The 26779-nt window shown below is 46.9% G+C and overlaps 1 protein-coding gene across 5 annotated transcripts in view; it reads left to right on the top strand.

The window, feature by feature from the left end:
• LOC147120129 (collagen alpha-3(VI) chain-like) overlaps positions 1-26779 on the top strand; it is an 84613-nt gene that overhangs the window by 47372 nt on the left and 10462 nt on the right. For 4 of the 5 annotated variants that reach the window (XM_085985692.1, XM_085985689.1, XM_085985687.1 and 1 more), the window contains one exon: positions 12573-13169. The exons of the other annotated variant lie outside the window; for it this stretch is intronic. In XM_085985692.1, coding sequence (XP_085841818.1) covers positions 12573-13169 — 597 coding nt within the window. The remainder of the gene's footprint in view (positions 1-12572; positions 13170-26779) is intronic. 5 annotated transcript variants of the gene reach the window in all.

The raw sequence follows: 26779 nt of genomic DNA, 5'->3' as shown, positions 1-26779 counted from the left end.
CTCTTCCATCCACAGAGTGTGTGTTATTTTGGAGAGATTGTAAGAGGGTTTTGTCAGCAGATCATGGTATCACACCATGGTCCTTACTAAAATGCACACAAAAGGCAAGTTACAAATGTCAATACATTGGGGATTTTATATACCAGCTGTTTTTAAATCTGTCCAATTTTCTCCTCTTCAGTCCTGTTGATTGCAGGGCAGATTCAGTGATCTCACTTAAATTGACAGTGTGATCAATGCATTACGATGAGATTCTGCGCTACTGGGTTGAACGAGGTCAGTTTGTGAATACATCTTGAACATGCTTTGTGCCTGTTTTTCACATACATAGCTGCTGCTATGATTATCATGGGATATCCAGAGAACGGTAGCTCTTAAAGGGCTACCGCTCTCACTTCAAGCCAGTTATTTTTCTGGCTCCAGGAAATCTACTAAATCAGCAATGGAACACAGCTATGGAAAAATGGCTAGCACTACCCACGTTGTTGAAAAAAGCTTTAATATTCTGACGCTTTAATAGTCTGGTGCAAGAGGTATAGCAGAGGAAAGTAGCCAGATTTGGGTTTGAGGGGAACCCTTCTTTGCGATACAGATGCACCAAGCAGTGCAGGAGGTGTATCAGCCAGTCAGTGCTGCTCCACATCTGCAGGACATGGGGTCAGATGAAGAAAATTTTCTCCAGGTTGAGTAAAAGTGCCACGGTAAGTCTGGCCACAATCTGCCGATTCAAATGAAGTCTTTGTCCTTGGCATGTATGCCACAAGTACCATGCTCCAAACATGGTGGAGCATCAACAAATGAGCATGGGAAGGACTGACACAATCTTTCAGATATTTTACACCTAGAGTCATACAACACAGAAGGCGGCCATTTGTACCTGTGTCTGCTCTTTGAAAGATCTATCCCACTCCCTGGCTCTTTCCCCATAGCCCTGCAATTTTTTCCTTTTCAAGTATTTATCCAATTTCCCTTTTGAAAGTTACTATTGAACCTGCTTTCACCATCCTTTCAGGTAAATCATAACAACTCGCTGCATAAAATAATTCTCCTCATCTTCCCTCTGGTTCTTTTGCCAATTAACTGAAGTCTGTGTCCTCTGGTTACCGACCCTCCTGCCAGTGGAAATAGTTTCTCCTTATTTACTCTATCAAAACTCTTCATAATTTTGAACACCTCTATTAAATCTCCCCTTAACCTTCTGTACTGCAAGGAAAACAATTCTAGCTTCTCTATTCTCTTCAAATAACTGAAGTCCCTCATCTCTAGTAACATTCTAGTAAATCTCCTCTGTACACTCTCCAACGCCTTGACATCTTTCCCAAAGTTAGGTGCCCAGAATTGGATATAACACTCCAGCTGAGGTCTAACCAGTGATTTATAAAGGTTTAGCCTAACTTCCTTTCTTTTGTACGTTATGCCTCTATTTATAAAGCTCAGGATCCCATTTGCTATTTTAACAACCTTATCAACTTGTGCTGCCACCTTCAATGTATGTGAACCTCCAGGTCTCTCTGTCCCTGCACCCTCTTTAAAATTGTACTTGTACCTCCATGTTGATAATAACACAAATAGTACTTTGGGGTTGACAATTACAAATGCTTCAAATGGCATACAAACTTTCTGCATGTTCTGGCACTAAATCAAAGTGGCATCTGGTACTACTTGCATGCTGCTTTGCCTCACAAGGTGGGATGGAGGCTGGGCACTGGGAGGCAATTGCCTGCTCTTGTGGGTTCAAGTCCTACTCCAGAGATTTGAACACAAAATCCAGGCCGACACTCCAGTGCAATGCTGAGGGAGTTTGCACTGTCGGAGGTGCCATCTTTCAGATGAGATGTTAAACCGAGGCCTTGTCTGCCTTTTCAAATGGACGTAAAAGATCCCATGGCACTATTTTGAAAAAGAGCAAAGGAGTTATCCCAGGTGTCCTGGCCTACATTTATCCCTCAATCAACATCACTAAACATTATCTGGTCATTATCACATTGCTGTTTGTGGGAGCTTGCTGTGCGCAAATTGGCTGCTGCATTTCCTACATTACACCTGTGACTACACTTCAAAATGTACTTTATTGGCTGTAAAGTGCTTTGGGATGTCCTGAAGTCATGAAAGGTGCTATATAAATACAATCTTTCTTTCTTTAGAACAGCTGTATCTTTGGTCTGGCTTTAAAGGAGAAGTTTGCCCACAACCTTAGGGAGGCAACAGGAACTAGTGGTGACACTGCCCACTGACATGAAAGGCTGGATTTTCTCAATGGGAAGCGTTTGGAGGCGGGACTGCTGCTTGCTGGCTTTCAATCCCGCCTCCATCAGCTTCTGGCCAACCAGCGGGATTTTCCCCTGATTGACCGGCGGGCTCAGCAGGCCAATTAGGGGGAAGTCAGTGACAAAGCATGTCAACGTATGACGTGTCATCTGTCAAGAACTTTTGAAAGAAGAAAAGTAATCATTTGACAGCTCTGTGAAGCTGTCAAACACTGACATTCTGTGTAGTTTGATGTGTCCTTGTGTTCAGGACTCACAAACCTTTCAACTTTGCAGAAATCAGCTGGCTGTTGGGTTGGAGGATCCAACAGCCAGTCTGTGATCTCTACAATGGAGATGTCGAGGACAACCACTCCACAGTGGTTGAAGGCTGTAGGTAGAAACAAAGGTAAGTTAACATTTTCAACACTCTACACTCACCTCACATACTTACCAGTCCACACTTGCACCTATCACTCACCTCTACATCGCACTTTCAGACCCCTCCGACCCCCGCAGACCTCCTCTTCACCTCCTACACCCTGGCGGGGTTCCCCCAGGTCGGGAAGCCCGCACTTCAGTGTCAAAAATGGGGCTAATCCTATTTTCTGCCTGTTAACAGGCAGTTAATAGGCTTTAATCCCTTCCCGCCTCCAAGGAGACGGGACCCGGGGCCGGGTGGCTTCCCACCTCCTGGCAAGAGGTTTGCCATCCGCCCCCAAATTCTGCAACTTTCCCGGCAGTCCCGCCATCATACCCGCCTCCTCGGGGCTGAGAAAATCCAGCCCGAAGAAGCATTTACTGGAGGCCATTGAGAAAAAAGGAGAGTTTGGTGGTTTCATGGCAGCCCAACAAGTGTCCTTTTTTACTTTATATTGCTCCACTTTCAAACTCACTCACTAACATCCAGGCTCATTCTGCACAGCATTGCACTCACTGGAACAGCTTTCGAGCTCTGTGCCCAGCCATGATAAAACAGGTTCCATTCCTCTCTTTATAGGAATCTCCTAAGATGACATACCTGACACAAATCAGGAAACTGATACATCACTGGAGCAGCTGTCACAAAGTCCTGTTTGCACAAGCTTCAGCTTAGATATGTGTATGTCACTGAATTCACTTAGTCAGGGTCAAGAGGAAGCACCTGATAAAGGACGAGCAAGAAATGGTGGTGGCTACAGAGGAGCAGAATCAGCAGAATGGCAGCCCATGCATAAACCTTTCCCTGCTGCAGGGGCCCTGGACTCTTACCGTAACAGGGTTGCCTATAGAAGGGAGCTCATGAATGAGCAAAAGTGCATTATGCAGTATATTGAGAATGTGCAGAGCACATTGCATGATATGTTGAAGACGCCATAGAATGCGGCTTCAGCATTCCTGCAACAATGTGTGAGGGATCCATAAAGTGGGAATCCACCACAGAGTGAATGGGAACTCCACGACCATCTGTGGAGGAGTCCCCCCATGGATAGAGAACCAAGGTGCTGATGTGGATTCCCTTGTGAATGCCATGCTCATGGCTACTGGGGCTTCAATTTACAGGAGGTTTTCACTTCTGCATTGTGACAGGCAAGGGATCAGCTTGAAAGAACCTTGATGGTGGGCTTCACATTCCTTAGTATTGGTTTAAAGCCTGGACCCATGCAGATTCCTGGCCATCCAGAAGGAATGCCAATCAGTCAGGGTATGGTAAGAAGAGGCACGGTTGAAGCAACTACCTCTTGGATGTAGCCACACCCTTTGAGCCTAGTTGGTCCCCTCAAAGGACTGATGAAGTGTCATAGAGCTACATAGTAGTTACAACATGGAAAAAGGCCATTCAGGTAGCTGATGGAAAGCATGGGGTTGGCATGTGCTGGCTCTGGTTTCAGGCCCACCTTTTAACCTAGCACAAGGAGGTACATGGCTACAGTAATCCCATGAGACCATCATTGATAAGCATCAATCTGCTAAGACACTCGGGGGGAAAATTTGGAAAAAGTTAGCGCCCCTGCGCCGTAACTTCAGTGGTAGTGCCCCAAGCAGGAGGTGGGGCACTACTGAAAGCACTCCCCCTCCTTCCTGGGGCGCTACCATTGAACATTGTGGTGCTACATGCAACGGCCCAAGGGGGCGCTAATGGGAGGCGCAAAGCAACCCAATTTTCCCCCCTTAATTTTCTCACTGAAGTAGCATGTAGAAGGAACACTAGATTAGATAGGAGAAGACACAAACCATACACTGTCACCAAGGGGAAGCACTGAGGAAGCAAATATTAATAGCACATACACAGATCATTAGTAGTGAAATAAACTACTTCATCTCAACGTAGTTCTGAATGTCCTTCTGAGAATGGGCAAGTGAAGGGTTGATGACCGTGTGTAATAGTTGAGGTAGATTTGTTTCTTATGGAGGGAATGTTGTTCATCAGGCCACAGTATGTTGCTCAATACAGTAGGACTGCTCATACAGAGGCCACCAGAGTTCCTTGGATGCATGTTCCAAATCTGTTTATGGAGTTCTCAAGTAGTTGTGGATGTAGTGGACATTCTTGCAGCCCTAGCAGTGACCCATCCATTCTGCCCACTCCCTCAAATAATGGTGGCATTATATTTAATACTGTGGTCACTTTCAAAGCCAAGGGCAGAGCTGTCCTTGTGGTGGAAATTGTGTGGAGGTCTTACTTGAAGAGATGACATAACACAAAGACAGCATCCTTTGTGAAGCCCAGGTGACAAAGGCAAGTCTCTTCAGACTTACCCAGGTAGGTATGCCTAGACTTAAACATGTGGCTTCTAGGACAAGGTTGCAGGTGGCTCCTGGGAGAAGGATGTATAGGTGCCAAATATCTTGGATGCCTTTCTTCCCTCCACAGAAACTTCTGTTTCTCCTCTAAATTTAGGACTCCCATAAGAATGTCCAAAAGAATTCCTATGCTGAACAATTTGTTTGCTGCAAGCTAAGTGGTGGTGTTCAGCAAAACTTTTGTGGGAAAAGGATGGTGAAAAAACAGTCTTGCAATGCAAATGTGTGTGAATCTGTGGGTGTGCTCAGAGTGAATCATAGAATCATAGAAATTTACAGCACGGAAGGAGGCCATTTCGGCTCATTGTGTCCGTGCCGGCCAACAAAGAGCTATCCAGCCTAATCCCACTTCGCAGCTCTTGGTCCGTAGCCCTGCAGGTTACAGCATCCCAAGTGCACATCCAAGTACTTTTTAAATGTGGTTAGGGTTTCTGCCTCTACCAGCCTTTCAGGCAGTGAGGTCCAGACTCCCACAACCCTCTGGGTGAAGAAATTTCCCCTCAAATCCCCTCTAAACCTTCCACCAATTACTTTAAATCTGTGCCCCCTGGTTTTTGACCCCTCTGCTAAGGGAAATAGATCCTTTCTATCCACTTTATCTAAGCCCCTCATAATTTTTTACACCTCAATAAGGTCTTCCCTCAGCCTACTCTGTTCCAAGGAAAGCAAACCCAGCCTATCCAGTCTTTCTTCATAGCTAAGATTTTCTATTCCCGGCAACATCCTTTTAAATCTCCTCTGTACCCTCTCTAGTGCAATCACATCTTTCCTGTAATGTGGTGACCAGAACTGCATGCAGTACTCTAGCTGAGGCCTAACTAGTGTTTTATACAGTTAAAGCATAACCCCCCCTGCTCTTGTATTCTATGCCACGGCTAATAAAGGCAAGCATTCCGTATGCCTTCTTAACCACCTTATCTACCTGCTACCTTCAGGGATCTGTGGACATGCACTCCAAGGTCCCTTTGTTCCTCTACACTTCTCATTGTCCTCCCATTTAATGTGTATTCCCTTTCCTTGTTAGCCCTCCCCAAATGCATCACCTCACACTTCTCCAGATTGAATTCCATTTGCCACTGTTCTGCCCACCTGACCAATTTATTGATATCTTCCTGCAGTCTACAGCTTCCTTCTTCAGAATCAACCACACAGCCGATTTTAGTATCATCTGCAAACTTCTTAATGATATCCCCTATATTCAAGTCTAGATCATTGATATATACCACAAAAAGCAAGGGACCTAGTACTGAGCCCTGCAGAACCCCATTGGAAACAGCCTTCCAGTCACAAAAACATTCATCAACCATTACCCTCTGCTTCCTGCCTCCGAGCCAGTTTTGAATCCAACTTGACACTTTGCCCTGGATCCCATGGGCTTTTAACTTTGTGACCAGTCTGCCATGTGGAACCTTATCAAAAGCTTTGCTAAAGTCCATATACGCTACATCAAACGCACTACCCTCATCTACCCTCCTTGTTACTTTCATTGAATTGGCTCTTGCTGAAGTATGGTCCCATGGCGCTGACAACAATATATTACTTTGCTCAGGTGGTCATTTTCCATGTATGATAATAGATATTGACAGTCCACTCGCTGTATGATGGTGGGGGGCATCATAAGCCAGCCCAATCCTGCAGTCATCCAGTTGTAGTGCCACTGGATAGCAATCAGGAGTAGCAGACTTTTGCCTGATTTCTCTCCTCCCTAGCCCAGGGACATTGAGATGTCTCATTGCCTCTATCTTCTGGTGAACTTTTTACCAGCTGGGGAAGACTTGATATTATTGCCTGCTTTTTTCAATCAGCAGAAATCATATGGAGGAATGGGGGGGGGGGGACTCCTGTTTTAAAAAATATATATTTTTAGAAATGATATATCTATTACCATGAATTGAAAACAATGCCAGATTTGTCTAGTTCAAAGCAATATTGGCTGCCACTGGCAGTACCACACTGAACTTCTGGTGCAACTTGCTGGAACTTGCGAGATAACATCATTGTCAAAGTTGCAGGATAACAACACGGTTAGAGTATAGACTATGAAGTGCTGGAGGCCACAATTAGTCTCATGTTCTGAGGGAAGTTAAAATATATCTTTACTATGATCTTTGCTGCTCTAAACATTCCTCTTTTGTTCTAGCTAAACTCCAACTATGCCACCCTACATGCTCTTTCTTTATCCTGCATCCTCAAGATGTTGGAATTAAGATTTAATATATAACATCTACTCTAACTGGTTCTACCTCAAAACTTCCTTGCCTCCTTCAGTCTTCTCGTATTCCTACAATCTACTGGATTTGAAAACCCAAGCTTGGCATCATCGAATCACTATTATTTAACTTTGTAGGAATGTCTAGTTCCTATCCAAAAGACTGAGGTCCACTCAGACGATCAAATAAACGAGGTTTAATGAAAAGTAACAGAGTTTAACAGATAACTACAGGAGAACATCGAATATAGGTCTAGTCAGTTCAGAGGCTCCACGAGGACTGCCAGGGTGGTCCCGTGGCTGACATCATGATGTCATCATGTTTTTCCCGCCGGTGGGGGATCACGTGATGAATGGCGTGATGTCATCGTATTTACCCGCGCTATTAAAGTGATCGCGCTCTGTATATGTAAACAGTGAAAACAAAGATGCAGACTCAGGCTGTAGCCAACATATTATTAAAGGGAAATAACAACAGAAAATGCTGGAAAAACTCAGCAGGTCAGGCAACATCCGTGGAGAGAAATTTGAGTTGATGTTTCGGGTCGAAACCCTTCTTCAAAACTGGAAAGAAAATAAAATAGATCGAAGGCAAAGCTGCGATGGGAATTATATACAATTGACTGGAGTCCCTTAGTGGCTCCGCCATATGCGCCCCCCCAGAATTGTCTTTAATAGCAAAAGTAAAAATGCGAGGAGGCCTGACAAGCCTGTCAGAACGACTTCTGTAGCCTTGAAGTGGAAGCTGATGGACGGCGGGCGAGCTGGCGGGTGGTTGCGTTTGATCTGGCCCGGCGACTGTGGGCGGTCGGCCATGTTTTGGCGGTTGTGCGATCTCGACTGGGCGGTCAAGGTCCAAGTGAGCCGGCTTCAACCGGTCAACCGAAATGTGGTCCGGTTTACCACCGACATCGACCGAAAAAGATTTGTCTCCCGGCTCTATCACACGGAAAGGACCAGTGTAAGGGGGTTTGAGCGGGTCCCGATGAGCGTCGTGGCGGATAAACACATAGTCGGCGTTCTTCAGCTCAGCTGGGACATGGGAGCTCTGCAAGCCGTGATGCGACGTAGGCACTGGAGCGAAACTTCTGGCTGCCTCCTGGTAGCTGATGAGCTGCTGGGACGCGGATCTTGGCTCTGTTGGAGACGGAAGGAAATCCCCTGGTACGCGTAGCGGCTGGCCATATACGAGCTCTGCCGAGGACGATTGAAGATCTTCTTTAGGTGCCGTGCGAAGACCCAAAAGGATGCATGGAAGCCTGTCCACCCAGCCCGCGCCTTGAAGGCTGGCTCACAGTACGGCATTGAGCGACCTGTGGAATCGTTAGCACAAGCCGTTCGCCTGTGGATGGTAGGCGGTGGTGCGATGTAGCTTGACGCCAAGCCCCTGAGCCACAGCATTCCAGAGCTCTGAAGAAAACTGCGGACCACGATCGGACGAGATGTCTGCCGGTACCCCGAAGCGGGCGACCCAAGAGGAGATGAATGCCCTGGTGACGTCTGCGGAAGTGGTGGAAGACAGAGGAACTGCCTCCGGCCATCAAGTGGTGCGGTCCACCATTGTAAGCAGAAGAGTAAACCCGTGCGAAGGCGGAAGTGGCCCCACCAGGTCCACATGCACATGATCAAACCTACGTTCTGGAACGGCGAAAGAGGCCAATGGAGCCTTGACGTGACGCTGCACCTTGGCCTTTTGGCAGACCGCACAGGTGTTGGCCCAGTCACGAACATCCATGTGCATGCCCCGCCACACGAATTTGGATGACATCAACTGTCGCGAGGCCTTCATGTCAGGGTGCGACAACCCGTGGATGGCGTCAAAAACCTTTCGGCACCAGGCGACCGGGACGATAGGGCAAGGATCTCCTACGGAGACGTCGCAGAGTAGCGTAGTGCCCGCGGCATGGAATTTGACGTCGGCCGCTTGGAGTCTAGCGGGATTGGTTCTGTAAGATTGGACCTCCGGATCCAAGGCTTGATCTGCAGCCATGAGGGCATAGTGAATTCCGAGCTGGACTGCATGAACGGTCACGCGGGAGAGGCAATCTGCCACCAGGTTGTCCTTACCGGACACATGCTGAACGTCAGTGGTGAATTCTGAGATAAACGTCAACTGACGTTGTTGCCAAGCTGACCACGGTTCGGCGGTCTTGGCCATAGTGAACGTTAGTGGCTTATGGTCCACAAAAGCCGTGAACGGACGTCCCTCTAGCAAGAACCGGAAATGGCGGATGGCCAGAAAGAGGGCCAGCAACTCCCGGTCGAACGTGCTGTACTTTCGTTTGTTTCACCGTAGTTGACGGCTGAAAAACACCAGCGGTTGCCACGTCCCATGCATCCACTGTTCCTGCACTGCGCTGATGGCGTAGTCTGACGCGCCGGTGGTAAGGGCGATGGTGGCACCTGGCAGCGGGTATGCCAGCATGGTTGCGTTGGCTAAAGCGCCTTTTGTGTCGACGAACGCCCGGTCCATGTCAACCGTCCAGCTGATCGGATCCTTGCCGGACTTGCCCTTGAGGGCCTCGTACAGGGGCTGCATGAGCAGAGCTGCATTAGGGACGAACCGGTGATAAAAATTTACCATCCCGAGGAACTCCTGCAGGGCCTTGACGCACTGCAGGCGCGGGAATGAAGTAACTGCTTCCACCTTCATTTGCAGGGGAATTGCGCCATCTGATGTGATGCGATGGCCTAAAAAATCAATCTGCTGCAGGCTGAACTGGCACTTGGCCGGGTTGATGATCAAGCCGTGTTGACTGAGGCGTCTAAAGAGGGTGCGCAAATGGCAGATGTGCTCCTCTTTATTAGGGCTGGCGATGAGGATGTCATCGAGGTAGACGAATAGAAACTTGAGGTCCCGAAGCACAGAGTCCATCAAGCGCTGGAAAGCCTGTGCAGCGTTCTTCAATCCAAACGGCATCCGCAGAAATTCAAACAGGCCGAATGGGGTGATGACTGCAGTTTTCGGGACGTCTTGCAGGTGTACGGGGACCTGGTGGTAGCCACGGACAAGGTCGACTTTTGAAAAAATTGTATTTCCCGCCAAATGTGCAGAGAAATCCTGAATATGAGGGATCGGGTACCAATCAGGAGTAGTGGTGTCGTTCAGGCATCGGTAGTTGCCGCAAGGCCGCCATCTGCCGCCAGGTTTTGGAACAATGTGGAGAGACGAAGACCAGGGACTATTCGACCGGCGAATAATCCCTAGCTGCTCCATCGTGTCGAATTCTGCTTTCGCAGCCGCGAGCTTGCCAGGTTCGAGGCGCCGGGCCCGTGCGTAGACCGGGGAGCCAGTAGTGGTGATGTGGTGTTCGACACCATGTTTTGTGGCTGTGGAAGAGAAAGTGGGTCTGGTCAGGTCTGGGAAATCTCCGAAGAGGTGAGTGAAGTCATCCGGAGGTGGGGACGCGCAGGAGATAGTGCGCGCCATGGTGTTACCGCGGTAGCATGGGATGGAGTGAAAAGTGGCTGCATTGATCAACCGGCAGTGCCGTACATCCACCAGGAGGCCGTTGGCGCACAAAAAATCCACCCCGAGGATGGCTTGAGAGACTTTGGCCGTGATGAAATCCCAGTAAAACCGCTGGCCGCCGAAGCACACCTGGACCCGCCGGCTGCCGAAAGTCCGAATGGCCCCGCCATTAGCCGCCTGGAGGGAGGGGCCGTGCCCCCCAACTTGTAGATCAAGATCTGACGCGGGTAGGAAGCTACACTGCGCCCCAGTGTTGCAAAGGAAACGTCGACCAGATAGGGAGTCATTGATGAAGAGGAGTTTTCCCGAATTACCGATTGCCATCGCAGCCGCGGGGCGCTCATTATACCTGGTCCTCTTTCGACAGGGTGGATGCTGTTTTTTTTTGTTGAGCGAAAAGCTGCAGGGAGGGCGGCAGCACCTTGTTTTCATGCCAAAACGGGCGTGGTAGAAGCACAACCCCGCAGGTTGGGGGGCTGGAGCGGCATCTGTGGGGGATGGGCGCCTCGTGGCAGCACAGTACTGCTGTGTCACCGCGAAGATCTTGTCCGCATTGGCAGCCAGCTCTGCGCAGTCGGTGACTTCCGACCTGGCTAGGGCAGCCTGAGCTTGCTCCGGTAGCTGGCTGAGGAATAGCTCCCTGAAGAGGAAGCATTCCGGTTCGGAGCCCAGGAGCGTGAGCATTTGGCTCATGAGCTCGGACGGTTTGGAGTCCCCGCATATTGAGCAGCCGGTGCGCGCGCTCCGACTTCATGAGCCTGAAGACCTGTAACAACCATGTCTTTATCATATCATACTTGCGATCTTCTGGTGGATTACCAAGCAGGCTGATGATCCACGAGGCTGTGGCGCTGTCGAGGGCGGAGACCACATGATAGTAACGGGTCTGATCTGCAATGATGTTCCTGATTGCGAACTGGGCTTCAGCCTGGATGAACCACGCGGCTGGCTGTTGCTCCCAGAACTGTGGTAGCTTCAAAACAACGGCGTTCGATTCCATGTTCAGTAACTTCTGCGAAAACCGTTCGCAAAAGTCGGGGTCACCAATGTAGGAATGTCTAGTTCCTATCCAAAAGACTGAGGTCCACTCAGGTGATCAAATAAACGAGGTTTAATGAAAAGTAACAGAGTTTAACAGATAACTACAGGAGAACATCGAATATAGGTCTAGTCAGTTCGGAGGCTCCACGAGGACTGCCAGGGCGGTCCCGTGGCTGACATCATGACATCATCACATTTTTCCTGCCGGTGGGGGATCACGTGATGAACGGTGTGACGTCATCGCGTTTACCCGCGCTATTAAAGTGATCACGCTCTGTACATGTAAACAGTGAAAACAAAGATACAGACTCAGGCTGTAGCCAACATATTATTAAAGGGAATTATATACAATTGACTGGAGTCCCTTAGTGGCTCTGCCACAACTTACTCTTTCTTCTATCCAAGCTTTGTTAGCCTAGGCAATGTCCCACAACATGTGTCTTTGCCCACAACGTGTGTGTTTGGCCACAACGTCTGTCTTTGCCCACAATGTGTGTCTTTTCCCAAAACATGTGTCTTTGCCCAGAATGTCTTTGCCCACAATGTCTGTCTTTGCCCACAACGTCTGTCTTTGCCCACATGTCTCTTTGCCCACAACGTGTGTCTTTGCCCACAACGTCTGTCTTTGTCCATCACCTAGGCTTTTTGCACACAAACTGAAGGAATATGCATTAATAAGGCATGAATCCAAAATTAGGAGAGGGAGGAAAACAATAGAAAAAATGGACAATAGAAAAGTTACTTCAAGATTTGTTAGTTTCAGCAATGCAATTTAAAAAATACACCTTAACTACAAAACTAATAACTGTTGTCTTGGTAGATATTATTGACACCCAGGAGCGAGACATTGTGTTCTTGATTGATGGCTCGAAAAAAGCTGCTTCTTCATTTCCTTTTGTACGTGAATTTCTTCACGGCGTAATTCAACAGCTCAATGTCGGGTTGAATCACATCGCAGTGGTACAGTACAGCGAGAAAGCAAAAGTCGAATTTCCTTTGAACGCCTACTCAAATAAGGGTGACACTTTGAATGCAGTGGAAAAGCTGAGACCCAAAGGTGGAAGAGTGCTGAATATTGGGGCTGCATTGAACTACGTCATCAAGAATGTCTTCACTACGGCTGCTGGAAGTAGGCGAGATGCCGGTGTGCCGCAGCTGTTGGTGCTTCTCGTTTCTGGAAAGTCAAGAGACGATGTTAAGGAGGCAGCAGAGGCATTAAAAAGAGCCGTCGTAGTGACATTTGTAATCGGGGCCATGGATGCAGATGGCAAAGAATTACAAGAGATTGCATATTCTTCCAATTTACTGTTTGCTGTCCAAGACTTTCAGTCTCTTCCAGATGTCCAGGATCAGCTGCTACAGCCCCTGAAAACGCTGATCGTTGAAATTATTAAAATGCCATCCAGTGTCACTGAAGGTATTTGTGTTTGAATAATTTTTAGTTTGTGTGACTTTCAATGTTAAATAGATGAAGTAACATATAGAGGTCTGATGACTCAGCCGGTATGTGTAGACTAAAACATACAGGCCAGGACATTTGCAGGTTTCAGTTGCTAGCCCTCAGCTAAGGAAGGATAAAATCATGAGCATTCCCACTCCAATCGTTGTCTGTAACCTCTTGCTGGGAAGTGCACCTTGGTGCCACCTGATGAGAACAGAATTTCATGGTTAAATAGTCTGCCAACAATCACGGTCTAGGCTCACACATGAAAAATGGCCACTTGAGTGAGGTCCTGGAGGCTCAGCACGAGTGCCAGTGTGTCAGTCTGGGGCTCACTTCAGATCTAATTAAATTTCTTGGAGAGTGTGGTGTGTCCGAGCCGACACTGACAATGTGGCCAACTTCAGTAAGAATGGGAATAAGCTCTCAGCACTGTCTCCCCAGAGAGTGAAGAGACTGCAGTACTCATCGAGATAAATACTGGGAGAGAGCAGAAAATACTGAGAATGAAAGAGAAGAGGACGAGAGAGGAGAGAAATATTCAATGGAAATACCGAGGAGCAAATGAGTAAATATAATGGGGAGTGAAGTCCAAAGAAAGGTAAATGCCCAGAAAGAGGCAGAAATAAAGAGGAAGAAAATTAAATACCACAAGAGAGGAAAATAAATATTGAGGAATTTTTTTTGAAAAGAATCACTAAGAGAATTAAATACCAGGAGAGAAAAAAAAGACAGAATGAAAGAGAATTAAATTAAATTAAATGGAAGAGAAACAGAAAAAGGGGGCGTATGACAGATGTCAGGTTGAGAATACAAGTGAGAACCAGACTGAATATAGAAAGTTCAGAGGGGAAGTGCAAAAGGAAATAAGAGGGGCAAAGAGAGAGTATGAGAATAGATTGGCAGCTAAAATAAAAGGGAATCCAAAAGTCTTCTATAGGCATATAAATAGTAAATGGGTAGTAAGAGGAGGGGTGGGCCAATTAGGGACCAAAATGGAGACCTACGCATGGAGGCAAAGGGTATGGCTGAGGTACTAAATGCTACTTTGCATCTGTCTTTACCAAGGATGAAGATGCTGCCAAAGTCATAGTGAAAGATAAGGTAGAGGAGATACTGGATGGGATAAAAATTGATAAGGAGGAGGTACTAGAATGGTTGGCTGTACTTAAAGTAGATAAGTCGCCAGGACTGGATGGGATGCATCATAGGATGCTGAGGGAAAGGTGGAAAATGTGGAGGTACTGGCCATAATCTTCCAATCCTCCTTGGATACAGGGGTAGTGCCAGAGGACTGGAGAATTGCAAATGTTACACCCTTGTTCAAAAAAGGGTGTAAGGATAAACCCAGCAACTACAATCAGTTTAACCTCGGTAGTGGGGAAGCTTTTAGAAACGATAATCCAGGACAAAATTAAGAGTCACTTAGACAAGCATGGATTAATTAAGGAAAGCCAGCACGGATTTGTTAAAGGCAAATCGTGTTCAACTAACTTGATTGAGATTTTTGATGAGGTGACAGAGCGGGTTGATAAGGACAATGCGGTTGATGCAGTGTACATGGACTCCCAAAAGGCCTTTGATAAAGTGCCACATAACAGGTTTGCCAGCAAAATTGAAGGCCATGGAATAAAAGGGACAGTGGCAGCATGGATATAATATTGGCTAAGTGACAGCAAACATAGAGAAGTGGTGAACAGTTGTTTTTCAGACTGGAGGAAGGTACATGTGATAAATCCATGTAGTGAGACAAGGACTCAAAGAGGCGAGGTATTAGGATTAATAAGAGTACTTTATTAAACGACTGCGAAACAACCAGGCAGGCTTGCATCCAGGCATTGCACCTTTGCTGACCTTGACAGGAAGCAAACCTCTGACCTTAACAGGAAGCAAACCTCTGACCTTAGCAGCAGCATTGGCTACAGCACCACCTGGTGGATAACCTTAATCATAACATCCCAGATTACTATATCCCTCCTCCCTTAAGATTTCAGTATGAATTTCTTAACAAACAACCATTCCTGAGGGTCACATAAGGAGTCTCCATTCATCATGTTCCATACTTGACGAATTTAACAGTTCAGTATCAATCTCTCTGGTGGCTTGCGAGTCCTTTGTGAACGTCTAACAGTAAAGTCCCTGATTGTTTGTGGTGAAGCCACCAGCTGCTCCTGAGCAGTGCTCAGAGTATCTGACTCTGCAACAATGGTTTCCTCTTGATGAATAGGTTCCTGTGGAATTGTCTCTGTCCCTGGTGGTGGCACCACAGATGCACTTGGATAACTGGGGGCAACCCTGTCTTCAGTCATTGCATCTGGAACCTTCATTTCAATTTCCCCTTGTCTGGGAAGTATCTGATCTACATGTCTGCATACCACCCTACCATCTCCCAACATGAGCTTGTATGATACTGGACCTGTCATTGAGTCGATGAAGCCAGGAATCCACTTTGGTCCATAACTGAAATTCCTGGTAAGGACTTCATCTCCTTCTCCAAAACTTCGGCTCTTTGTTCGTTTGTCATGGTTCTCTATTTGTTTGTTTTGTCTGTTTTCCATTTTCCTTTTTAGGTCTGGGTGGACAAGGTCAAGAGTGGAGCGTAGTCTACGACCTAATAACATCTCAGCAGGAGAGAGTCCTGTGGTGGATTGAGGTGTTATTCTGTAGCTGAACAGAACCCATGACACTTTGGCTGCTAAACTCCCTTCTGCACTTTTTTTCATCATCTCCTTAAATGTTTGTACGGCTCTCTCCGCATGTCCATTCGAGGATGGATGATATGGAGCCAAGGTCACCTGCACTATGCCATTTTATCTCAAGAACTCTTTTGTCTCTATACTCACAAAACAAGTGGCATTGTCACTCACCACGATCTCCGGTAGCCCTTGATTACTGAAGCTCTGACGCAGGCAGTCTATAGTAGTAGTGGCGGAAGCAAAATTTACAGGATAAACATTCATCCATTTGGAATGTGCATCAATGATTATGAGGAACATCTTCCCCATGAATGGACCCGCATAATCTAAGTGCAATCTTCTCCATGGTTTATCCGGCCACTCCCAGGGGTGGAGAGCAGCCGCTGCTGGTGCCTTCCGGTGTTCCTGACAAGTGCTGCATGTCTTGACTAGATTTTCTATCTCCTCATCTAACTTTGGCCACCACAAGTAACTCCTAGCCAAGGCTTTCATACGCGAGACCCCAGGATGACACTGATGTAGTTGCTCTAGGATAGACTGTCGTGCTGGCTGTGGAATAATCACTCGTGCTCCCCACAACACGCAACCATCCGGCACACTCAGCTCTGTTTTCCTGATACTGTAGGGTGTGAAGTCAGTCCCTTCCGGATGTTGTGGCCATCCCCTCACCACATACTCTCAAACTCTAGACAGTACTGGATCTTTACCTGTCCATGTTCTTACTTGCTCTGCAGTCACAAGTGCCATGTCAGTGTCCTCCAACATCAAAACTCTGTCCTCTGGAGCTGCACAGATAGGTGTGCCTGGCAGTGGAAGATGGCTCAAGGCATCTGCGTTCCCATGATACTTGCCCGCCTTGTAGACGATGACATACTCATATGCCCTCAACGTCACGGCCCACCTCTGGATCCGGGGTGACACCATATGTGGAACTGCTTTCATTTCATTGAAAAGAGAGAGAAGAGGTTTATGATCGGTGCATATGGTGAATTTCCTGCCATATATGTACTTGTGGAACCTCTGTAACCCAAACATTACTGCTAACCCCTCTTTGTCTAACTGGGAATAGTTTTTTTCTGCTGGTGTTAGAGTTCGGGACATAAACCCTATTGGTCTTTCAGTTCCATCTTCCATGCAGTCTGAAAGAACTGCCCCCACCCCGTAAGGTGAAGCGTCACAAGAGAGAATGATGTCTTTCTCTGCATTGTAGTGAACCAGCACATCCGACGACAGCATCAGTTTCTTGGACTGTTCAAATGAAACCCCCTGCTCCTCTCCCCACTGCCACTGTGTCTCCTTGCACAGTAGTTTGTGAAGAGGTGCTAACACAGTTGACAAGTTTGGTAAAAACCTGTTATAATAGTTCAGCAGTCCCAGGTAAGCTTTTAACTCAGCCACATTTATAGGAGCAGGGGCGTCCTGCAGTGCTTGTACCTTCTCCTTGAGTGGATGGAGCCTAGTGGCGTCCACTCTGTGTCCCAGGAACACTGCCTCATTCCCCAGGAAAGTACACTTACTCCTCTTGAGCCGGAACCCTGCCCTCTCCAATCTCTGTAGTACCTCTCTCAGAATGCTCAGATGCTCCTGGTCGGTTCTTCCCGTCACCAGAATGTCATCCAGATAGCTGGAAACATGTGGAATCCCTTGCAGTACACCTTCGATTGTCCTCTGGAAGATAGCTGGACTTAGATGAGACACCAAATGGTAAGCGGTTATATGTAAACAAGTCCTTGTGTGTATTTATGGTGACATACTTCTTTGATTCGTCATCCAGTGTAATCTGCAAGTAGGCATGACTCATATCCAACTTTGTGAATTTCTTTCCTCCAGCCAGGTTTGCAAAGAGATCCTCTGTTTTGGAAATCGGATACTGCTCCAATTTGGACACCCGATTGACTGTCAATTTATAGTCTCCACAGAGTCTTACCGAATTGTCCGGTTTTAAAACAGGTACTATGGGAGCTGCCCATTCCAAACATTTCACTGGCTCCAGTATATTCTCTCTCAATAGACGGTCAAGCTCAGCCTCTACCTTTGGCTTCATGGCATAAGGCACAGGTCGTTGTTTAAAAAACCTTGGCGGTGCCTCCTTGTCTACATAACTCTTAGCTGGGGGGCCATTAAATGTGCCAAATTCCTCCTTGAACACATTCTCATGTTCACTCAACACTTCTTGCAAAGTCAACTGTTTGCCCGCATCTATTTGATGTACTGCTCCCCAGTCTAATTTAAGTTCTTTTATCCAGCCCCGACCTAACAGGTTTGGTCCAGTACCCGATACTATAACTACAGGTAGCTGTTCCACTGTGTCCCTGTGTTGCATAGTTACATTAGCTGTACTTAATGTTGCTACACGTTCACCTGTATATGTTTTAAGATGCAGGGAGCAAGGCTTTAACCCTGGAACTTTTGCACGGTTCCACAATTTTGAGTACTCTGCCTTGTTCATTATGGTCACGCCGCACCCTGTATCCACTTCAAAGTTCACCTTAGAGTCATAAGAACATAAGAACACAAGAAATAGGAGCAGGAGTAGGCCAATCGGCCCCTCGAGCCTGCTCCGCCATTCAATAAGATCATGGCTGATCTGATCCTAACCGCCAATCCACTATCACAGAACCATCTCCTGAATCTAACAGAATTAGACACATGAAATAGGAGCAGGATCAGGCTACACAGCCCCTGGGCCCGCTCCGCTACCCACAGGGCCATGACCGATCCGAACCTAGACTCATGTCCAAATTCCTGCCCGCTCCCCGTCTTTCACTGTCAGTTGCAATGTGATAGGAGCCACTTTTGGAATGTTCTCTAACATTCTATACATTATGAACATATCCTCTTCTTCCTCAGCTTCCCCGCTGATGTGGTGTGCTCCATGTTTTTTCACTTCTCTCCCTTGGTTTTGCTGTCCTCCACATTTTGGTTTGGATTCCTCCACAGGTTTCCCACACTTGTAGCACTTTTCCTCCAGAAACCGGCATTCATTCGCCAGGTGATCGCCCTTGCATCTATAACATGCCTTCACATGCTCACGTTGTGGTTTCTGACGCATGTTCAACTTGTGCACAACAACCTGACCTGCAACTTGCGTAGCATTAGCCCTGTCTGAACCCTGTATTTCTTTTACACCTCGGTTCGCTGTCTCTATGGCTTGAGCAAGTTCCAATGCTTTTTCATAAGTAAGCCCCGTCTCGGATAATAATCTGCGCTGCATTCAGTCGTCCATTATTTCGCAAACTAGCCTATTTCTCAGCATTTCCTTCAGGTTGTTCCCATAATTGCAATCTTGTGCTAATTTACGCAACACCACTACATAGTCCATTACGCTCTCTTCCTCTTTCCTGTTCCTTGAATTAAACTTGAACCGCTGTACAATCCCACTAGGTTTAGGGTTGAAGTGTTCTTTTAGCAAGGCCACTAATTCAACAAATGATTTGTTTCCAGGCTTTTCAGGACTGAGCAGATTCTTCATCAAACTGTAGGTTTGGCTTCCCACTGAACTAAGCAGAATGGCTTTCCTTTTTCCGGCATCATTTATTTCATTTGCTTTGAAAAAATAACCCAACACTTCACAGTATTCCTCCCAGGTTTGTGCTTGACTATCAAAAGCGGAAACCGTTCCTACCGTGGCAGCCATGCTCTCTTCCAGCTGGTAGCTAAACGTAGCTCGTAATTTTGTTGTTTAAACATCCTGGCAGACTTTTCTTCTTTATTCAGGGTCCTTTAGTTATCCTCATCGCCAAATGTGATAAATCCATGTAGTGAGACAAGGACTCGAAGAGGCGAGGTATTAGGATTAATAAGAGTACTTTATTAAACGACTGCGAAACAACCAGGCAGGCTTGCATCCAGGCATTGCACCTTTGCTGACCTTGACAGGAAGCAAACCTCTGACCTTAACAGGAAGCAAACCTCTGACCTTAGCAGCAGCATTGGCTACAGCACCACCTGGTGGATAACCTTAATCTTAACATCCCAGATTACTATAGTACACAGTGGTGTTCTCCAGGGGTCGGTACTAGGACCACTGCTTTTCTTGATATATATTAATGAGTTAGACTTGGGTGTACAGGGCACAATTTCAAAATTTGCAGATGACACAAAACTTGGAAGCATAGTAAAGAGGATAGTGATAGACTTCAAGAGGACATAGACAAGCTGGTGGAATGGACGAACACGTGGCAGATGAAATTTAATGCAGAAAAGTGTGAAGTGATACATTTTGGTTGGAAGAACAAGGAGAGGCAATATAAAGTAAAGGGTACAATTCTAAAGAATAGAGAGACCTGGGGATATATGTGCACAAATCGTTGAAGGTGGCAGGGCAAGTTGAGAATGCAGTTAAAAAAGCATACAGGACACTGGGCTTTATAAATAGAGGCATAGCGTACAAAAGCAAGGAAGTTATGATGAACCTTTATAAAACACTGGTTCGGCCTCAACTGGAGTATTGTGTCCAATTCTGGGCACCGCACTTTAGGAAGGATGTGAAGGTCTTAGAGAGGGTGCAGAAAAGATTTACAAGAATGGTTTCAGGGATGAGGGACTTCAGTTACGTGGATAAACTGAGGTTGTTCTCCTTAGAGCAGAGAAGGTTGAGAGGAGATTTGATAGAGGGGTCTGGACATAGAAATATATAGAAACATAGAAGATAGGAGCAGGAGTAGGCCATTTGGCCCCTCGCGCCTGCTCCGCCATTCAATGCGATCATGGCTGATCATCCAAATTCAGTACCCGGTCCCTGTTTTCTCCCCATACCCCTTGATCCCTTTAGCCTTAAGAAATATATCCAACTCCTTCTTGAATATATTTAATGTATTGGCCTCTACTGCCTTCTGTGGTAGAGAATTCCACAGGTTCACCACTCTCTGGGTGAAGAAATTCCTCCTCATTTCTGTCCTAAATGGCATGCCCTTTATCCTTAGACTGTGACCCCTGGTTCTGGACTCCTCGGCCATCGGGAACATCCTTCCTGCATCTAGTCTGTCCAGCCCTGTCAGAATTTTATAAGTTTCAATGAGATCCCCTCTCATTCTTCTAAACTCCAGCGAGCACAAGCCCAATCGACCCAATCTCTCCTCATACATCATTCCTGCTGTTGAGTCTGTGTTTACAAGTGCAGTTATACTGAATAACAGGACACAGACTACAGAAGTAAGTAAACAGGTCTTTAGTGATTGAGGGTCAGGGCGGAACTGAGGTACACTTTGCTCCACAGGGTTTATAGTACATTGTAGTACCGTGTGGTCACCACCGGTACTACAATGTACAGGAGCCGCTAAAAAGTAGTCCATCACCTTAAGGTATCCTCTTAAGGTAGTACAGGTTACATACACTACAATTCCTCCCCTTTTAGCTTAACAGTGGACACCCCCAATTAATACACTACATGGATAACATATATACAATTTACACACAAGAACTGTTCAAAGATTCAGTCTCTGAGGAGGCCTCCTGATCCGGCCCGGATAACGCCTTTCAGGGATCTCTGGTTCCCGTTGCTGGGGTGACTCATCCACTTGATCTCCTATGGATTCAACATCATCCAATACATTCGAGTCTGAGGTAGATGCTACAGGCTCAATAAGTTCTTCAACTGGTGTCTCTGCCGTAGACATGGGGTTGACCCTTGTTCTCGATTCCACAAGTTGGTCAGCATGAAGTCGTATTACGTTCTCTCCAATGTCTACCGTGTACATCAAGGGTCCCTGTCGTGCACGAATTGTCCCAGGTTGCCATTTATCATCCCTATAGTCCCTGGCCAACACTGGTTGTCCTATTTCAAAACTACGAGTGGCCTTTTTATTTACATGCTGGAATTGCTTGTTTTCGACTTCCCGTCGCACATTGGGTTTTAACAAATCCAACCGGGACCGCAACCTTCTGTTATAGAACATTATGGCAGGGCTTTGATTTGTCACTGCATGCGTGGCGTTTCGATACGCCATTAGGAAACTGTCCACCTTGTGTTGTGGTGGAATATGATCTTCACTCATGGCCTTTATCGCCTTTTTGAACGTCTGTACAAATCTCTCGGCCAACCCATTTGTAGCCGGATGATATGGGGCAGATGTATAGTGTTCCACCCCATTCTTTTTCATGAATTTCTGGAATTCTTCTGACACGAACTGTGGTCCGTTGTCTGAACATATTTGCTCTGGCAATCCATTCCTTGCAAATATGGTTCTTAGAACTGCAATCGTCTTCTCAGAGGTAGTGGTCGACATCTTAATCACTTCTGGCCATTTAGAATGTGCGTCTACTGCTATCAAAAACATGGAATCCATGAATGGACCTGCAAAGTCGATATGCACACGTTGCCATGGGGCTGAAGGCCATTCCCACGGATGCAGCGGTGCAATTGGAGGTGCGTTCTGAACTTTTTGGCACCCTGAGCAGCTTTTAGTCAGATCCTCTATTTGTTTGTCAATACCTGGCCACCAAACATAAGCCCTAGCAAGGCTTTTCATCTTGACTCCCCCCAGATGACCTTCGTGCAATTCTTTTAGAACTCTCTCCCTTAATTTAGGAGGAATAATCACCCTTGTTCCATACATCAATGTTCCTTGACATACGGACAGCTGTTCTCGTCTGGCTGAGAATGCTGGTAACAGTGGTTCGCCATGTGCTGGCCATCCCTTCACTGTCAAGTCGTAGACCCGAGACAGTGTCAGGTCATTTTGGGTCTCTCTCTCAATACCCGCATTGGTGACTGGTAAGCATTCGATGATGGTCGAGTGAAATATCTCGACAGGGTCAACTGCCGGTGCCTCTTCCGCTGTAGGTAGTGGCAGGCGCGACAGCCCATCAGCATTTCCATGTTGCTTTGTACCTTTGAATTCAATATCATATTGATGTGCCCCTAGGAAAAGGGACCATCTCTGAAGCCTCTGCGCCGTCATTACCGGAACACCCTTCTTAGGGTTGAAAATGGAAACCAACGGCTGGTGATCTGTCAGCAGCGTAAACTTTTGGCCTTGCAGGTAATGGTTAAATTTCTTAACTCCCCACACGAGGCTGAGAGCCTCCCTATCTATCTGAGCATAGTTGCGCTCAGCGGAGGTCAATGATCTGGATGTGAAAGCGACTGGCCTTTCCGAGCCATCTGGAAACTTATGTGATAGCACTGCCCCGATACCATATGGAGAAGCATCACAAGCTAAGCGAATAGGCAGCGTTGGGTTAAAGTGAGCCAACACTTCCTTAGAGGTGATCAGTGCCTTGCTCTTTTGAAAAGCCCGCTTACAATCATCGCTCCACTTCCATGGTATTTCCGTTTGCAAAAGAGTGTTTAGTGGGTGTAACACCGTGGATAAATTTGGAAGAAACTTGTGGTAATAGTTAACCAACCCGAGGAACGACCTCAACTGGGATACATTTTCCGGTGCTGGAGCTTTGACAACAGCTTCGATCTTATGGAGCCCCTCCTGGTCAATGACGTGGCCGCAGTACGAGATTCGCTTTTGAAAGAACTCGCATTTCTGGCGATTACCTCTTAACCCATATTCTTTCAATCTGATGAGCACCTGCTCCAAATTCGCGAGGTGATCATTATCGTTATCTCCTGTAATCAGGATGTCATCCAGGTAGCATTGTGTGCCTGGGATTCCCTGCAACACCTGCTCCATGGCCCTTTGCCAAATCGCTGGAGCCGATGCCACTCCAAAAACCAGCCTATTATACCGATATAAGCCCTTATGTGTGTTGATCGTGAGATACTGTCGTGACGCTTCATCAACTTCCATCTGTAGGTACGCCTGCGCCAGGTCTATCTTGGTGAAGTGCTTCCCGCCAGACAGCGAAGCGAAGATATCTTCAATCCGCGGAAGCGGATATTGCACCGTGTGAAGAACTGGATTAACAGTGATCTTGAAATTGCCACAGATGCGAACCTTCCCAGGTTCCCCCGGCTTGTTGCTCAACGAACGCTTCATGATAGGAACAATGGGTGTAGCCCATTCGCTCCAGTCCACCTTGGACAGTACCCCTGAACGTTCTAGCCCTTCCAGCTCTGCTTCCACAGCAGGTCGTATCGCATAAGGCACCGGTCTGGCTTTGAAAAATTTTGGGTTTGCATGTTCTTCAACCTTGATGGTTGCCGTAATTCCTTTCAGTATTCCAAGTCCCTGTTGGAACACCTCCTTAGCATCATCTAAGATTTTGGACAGTCGTTTATGTTTGACGTTGTCCTCCTTACAGGCATCCACAGTCAGTGCTTGTATGGAATGCCAGTCCAAATTTATTCTCCGGATCCATTCCCATCCCAGTAGTGGCGGACCTCCATCAGGTAACACATACAAGTCCATTTTCTGACTTTCTTTATCATTGTAGACCACATTTACTTTTATCTTTCCTTTGGGGTATACTATTTGCCCCGTGTATGTTTTCAATACAATCTCCGTATCCCTCAGGGGAATGTGCGAAAATAACCTTTTGTAATCTTGCTTATTCATGACCGTTAATGCTGACCCTGTGTCCAATTCCATCTTCAATTGAACTCCTGCTATCCGGAGCATGACCCAGATAGTTTGGTGGTCTGCTGTGTTACCCACATTATGTATTTTCAGACAACCCAGTTCCTTACTGCTGGAGTCTGAATCCGTCTTCTGTTCATCCGAACTGTTCTCTCTCACCTTGTGTACTTTTTTGTACTTCTTCTGCGGTGACTTTTTGCTGCTGATCTTCTTTCCTGACCGGCATACTCTCGCTATGTGACCAAGTTTGCCACATTGCCTGCATTCTTTGTCTTTGAACCAGCACTGGTTCTGGTCATGCATTGTCCTTCCGCAACGATAGCACTTTACTGTGTCCAATGCCATTTCATTGGTGCTGAATTCCAGTGGCCTTTGCTGTATCTCTGCAGCGCCCTGTGCTGCTGCCTCGTGGGATGCTGCAATGCTGAAAACTTTGTCCAGCGTAAGATCCTTTTCCTCTAGCAGTCACTTCTGGGTTCCTTCCCTTAAGAGCCCACATACAAACTTATCTCTCAGTGCGTCTGCTAGTCCTGTTCCGAACTGGCAGTACTTTGATAACTTGCGCAGTTCTGTTAGGAATTCAGCGTTGCTTTCTTCTTTAAGTTGAATTCTTTTGTAGAATTTAAATCATTCCGCTATCAGCAGCGGCATGAGGTTTAAATGCTCTTGCAGGATAGTAACAATATCCGCAAAACTCTTCCCTACCGGTTTGTCTGGGGTTACCAGGTTCCTTAATAACCCGTACGTCTTCGCATCCATTGAGTTTAATAGGGTTAGTGCTTTCTTATCATCCGGTACATCATTCGTTGTACAGTAAACTTCGATGCGTTCCACATAAGTGGCCCAATCTTCCACATCGTTATCAAAAGCAGTGATGTTACCCATTTTTGGCATCCTTGCTGAGTTTCTCCTTTCCCTTCGGATATTATTTAATATGATGACTTTTTTTTATTTTTATTTTTTATTTAAGATGGCGGCTTTTCCCGCGCTTGGCGGCTTTTCCCGTGCTTGTCTTCTTCCCCCGCCTACTCAAGATGGCGATTCCCGTGCTGTTGCCGTCCACGCCTCCCAGCGGTCCTTCCTGCCTTTATTTTCCTTGTGCTGCTGCTCTTGTTGCCCCGCCGCTCCCGCAGTCCTTGTGGCCATAAAACGCTTTTCTGGCTGCTGCGCGTCTCTGCCCCGATTGCAGTCCGGCCCCTGACACCGGCTGCGGTCGTGTTCTCCGCCCTTTTCTTCGTTTTCCCTCCCCTTCTCCCACTGACAATTCGGCCGACTTCCCCCCCGTGCCGCTCGATCGGGCTTACCCGCCGCTGTCGTAGAAGGGATGATCACTGCCTGTTGCTGATGTTAGACTTCGTGGCCAGAAAACCAACCCGTGTTCCCGATGGCCTCCCGTGCGATGCAGTGCTCAGCAGGATGTTGAGGGCGGATGCCCTTTTTCGACACCCGTTTCTGAGGACGAAGCTTCCTTGGATGCAAAACTGCCGCTAGGTACGATCAGACTCGTCGCCACTGTTGAGTCTGTGTTTACAAGTGCAGTTATACTGAATAACAGGACACAGACTACAGAAGTAAGTAAACAGGTCTTTAGTGATTGACGGTCAGGGCGGAACTGAGGTACACTTTGCTCCGCAGGGTTTATATACCGGTGTGGTCACCACCGGTACTACAATGTACAGGAGCCGTTAAAAAGTAGTCCATCACCTTAAGGTATCCTCTTAAGGTAGTACAGGTTACATACACTACACCTGCCATCCCAGGTATCAGCCTGGTGAATCTTCGCTGAACTCCTTCCATGGCAAGAACATCCTTCCTCAGATAAGGCGACCAAAACTGCACACAATACTCAAGATGTGGTCTCACCAAGGCCCTGTACAACTGCAGCAAGACATCCTTGTTCTTGTACTCAAACCCTCTCGCTACGAAGGCCAACATGCCATTTGCCTTCTTAACCGCCTGCTGCACCTGCATGCTTACCTTCAGCGACTGGTGCACAAGGACACCCAGGTCTCATTGCACTTCCCCTTCTCCCAATCTATTGCCATTCTGATAATAATCTGCCTTCCTATTTTTGCCACCAAAGTGGATAACCTCGCATTTATCCACGTTTTATTGCATCTCTCATGCTTTTGCCCAATCACCCAACCTGTCCAAATCATCCTGGAGTTTCTCGGGTTCCTCCTGACAGCACACACACCCACCCAGCTTTGTGTCGTCTGCAAATTTGGAGATATTACATCTAATTCCCTTGTCTAGATCATTAATATATATTGTGAATAGCTGGGGCCCAAGGACCGATCCCTGTGGTACCCCACTTGTCACTGCTTGCCACTTGGAAAAAGACCCGTTTATTCCAACTCTTTGCTTTCTGTCTGCCAACCAGTTCTCTATCCAAGTCAATACCTTGCCCCCAACC

Source organism: Somniosus microcephalus, chromosome 4, assembly GCF_052327205.1.
Source record: "Somniosus microcephalus isolate GS21.2 chromosome 4, FLI_Smic_1.0, whole genome shotgun sequence".
NCBI classification, from domain to species: Eukaryota; Metazoa; Chordata; class Chondrichthyes; order Squaliformes; family Somniosidae; genus Somniosus; species Somniosus microcephalus.
The sequence above is the reverse complement of the archived record's forward strand: the minus strand, read 5'-3'. Positions and strand labels throughout refer to the sequence as shown.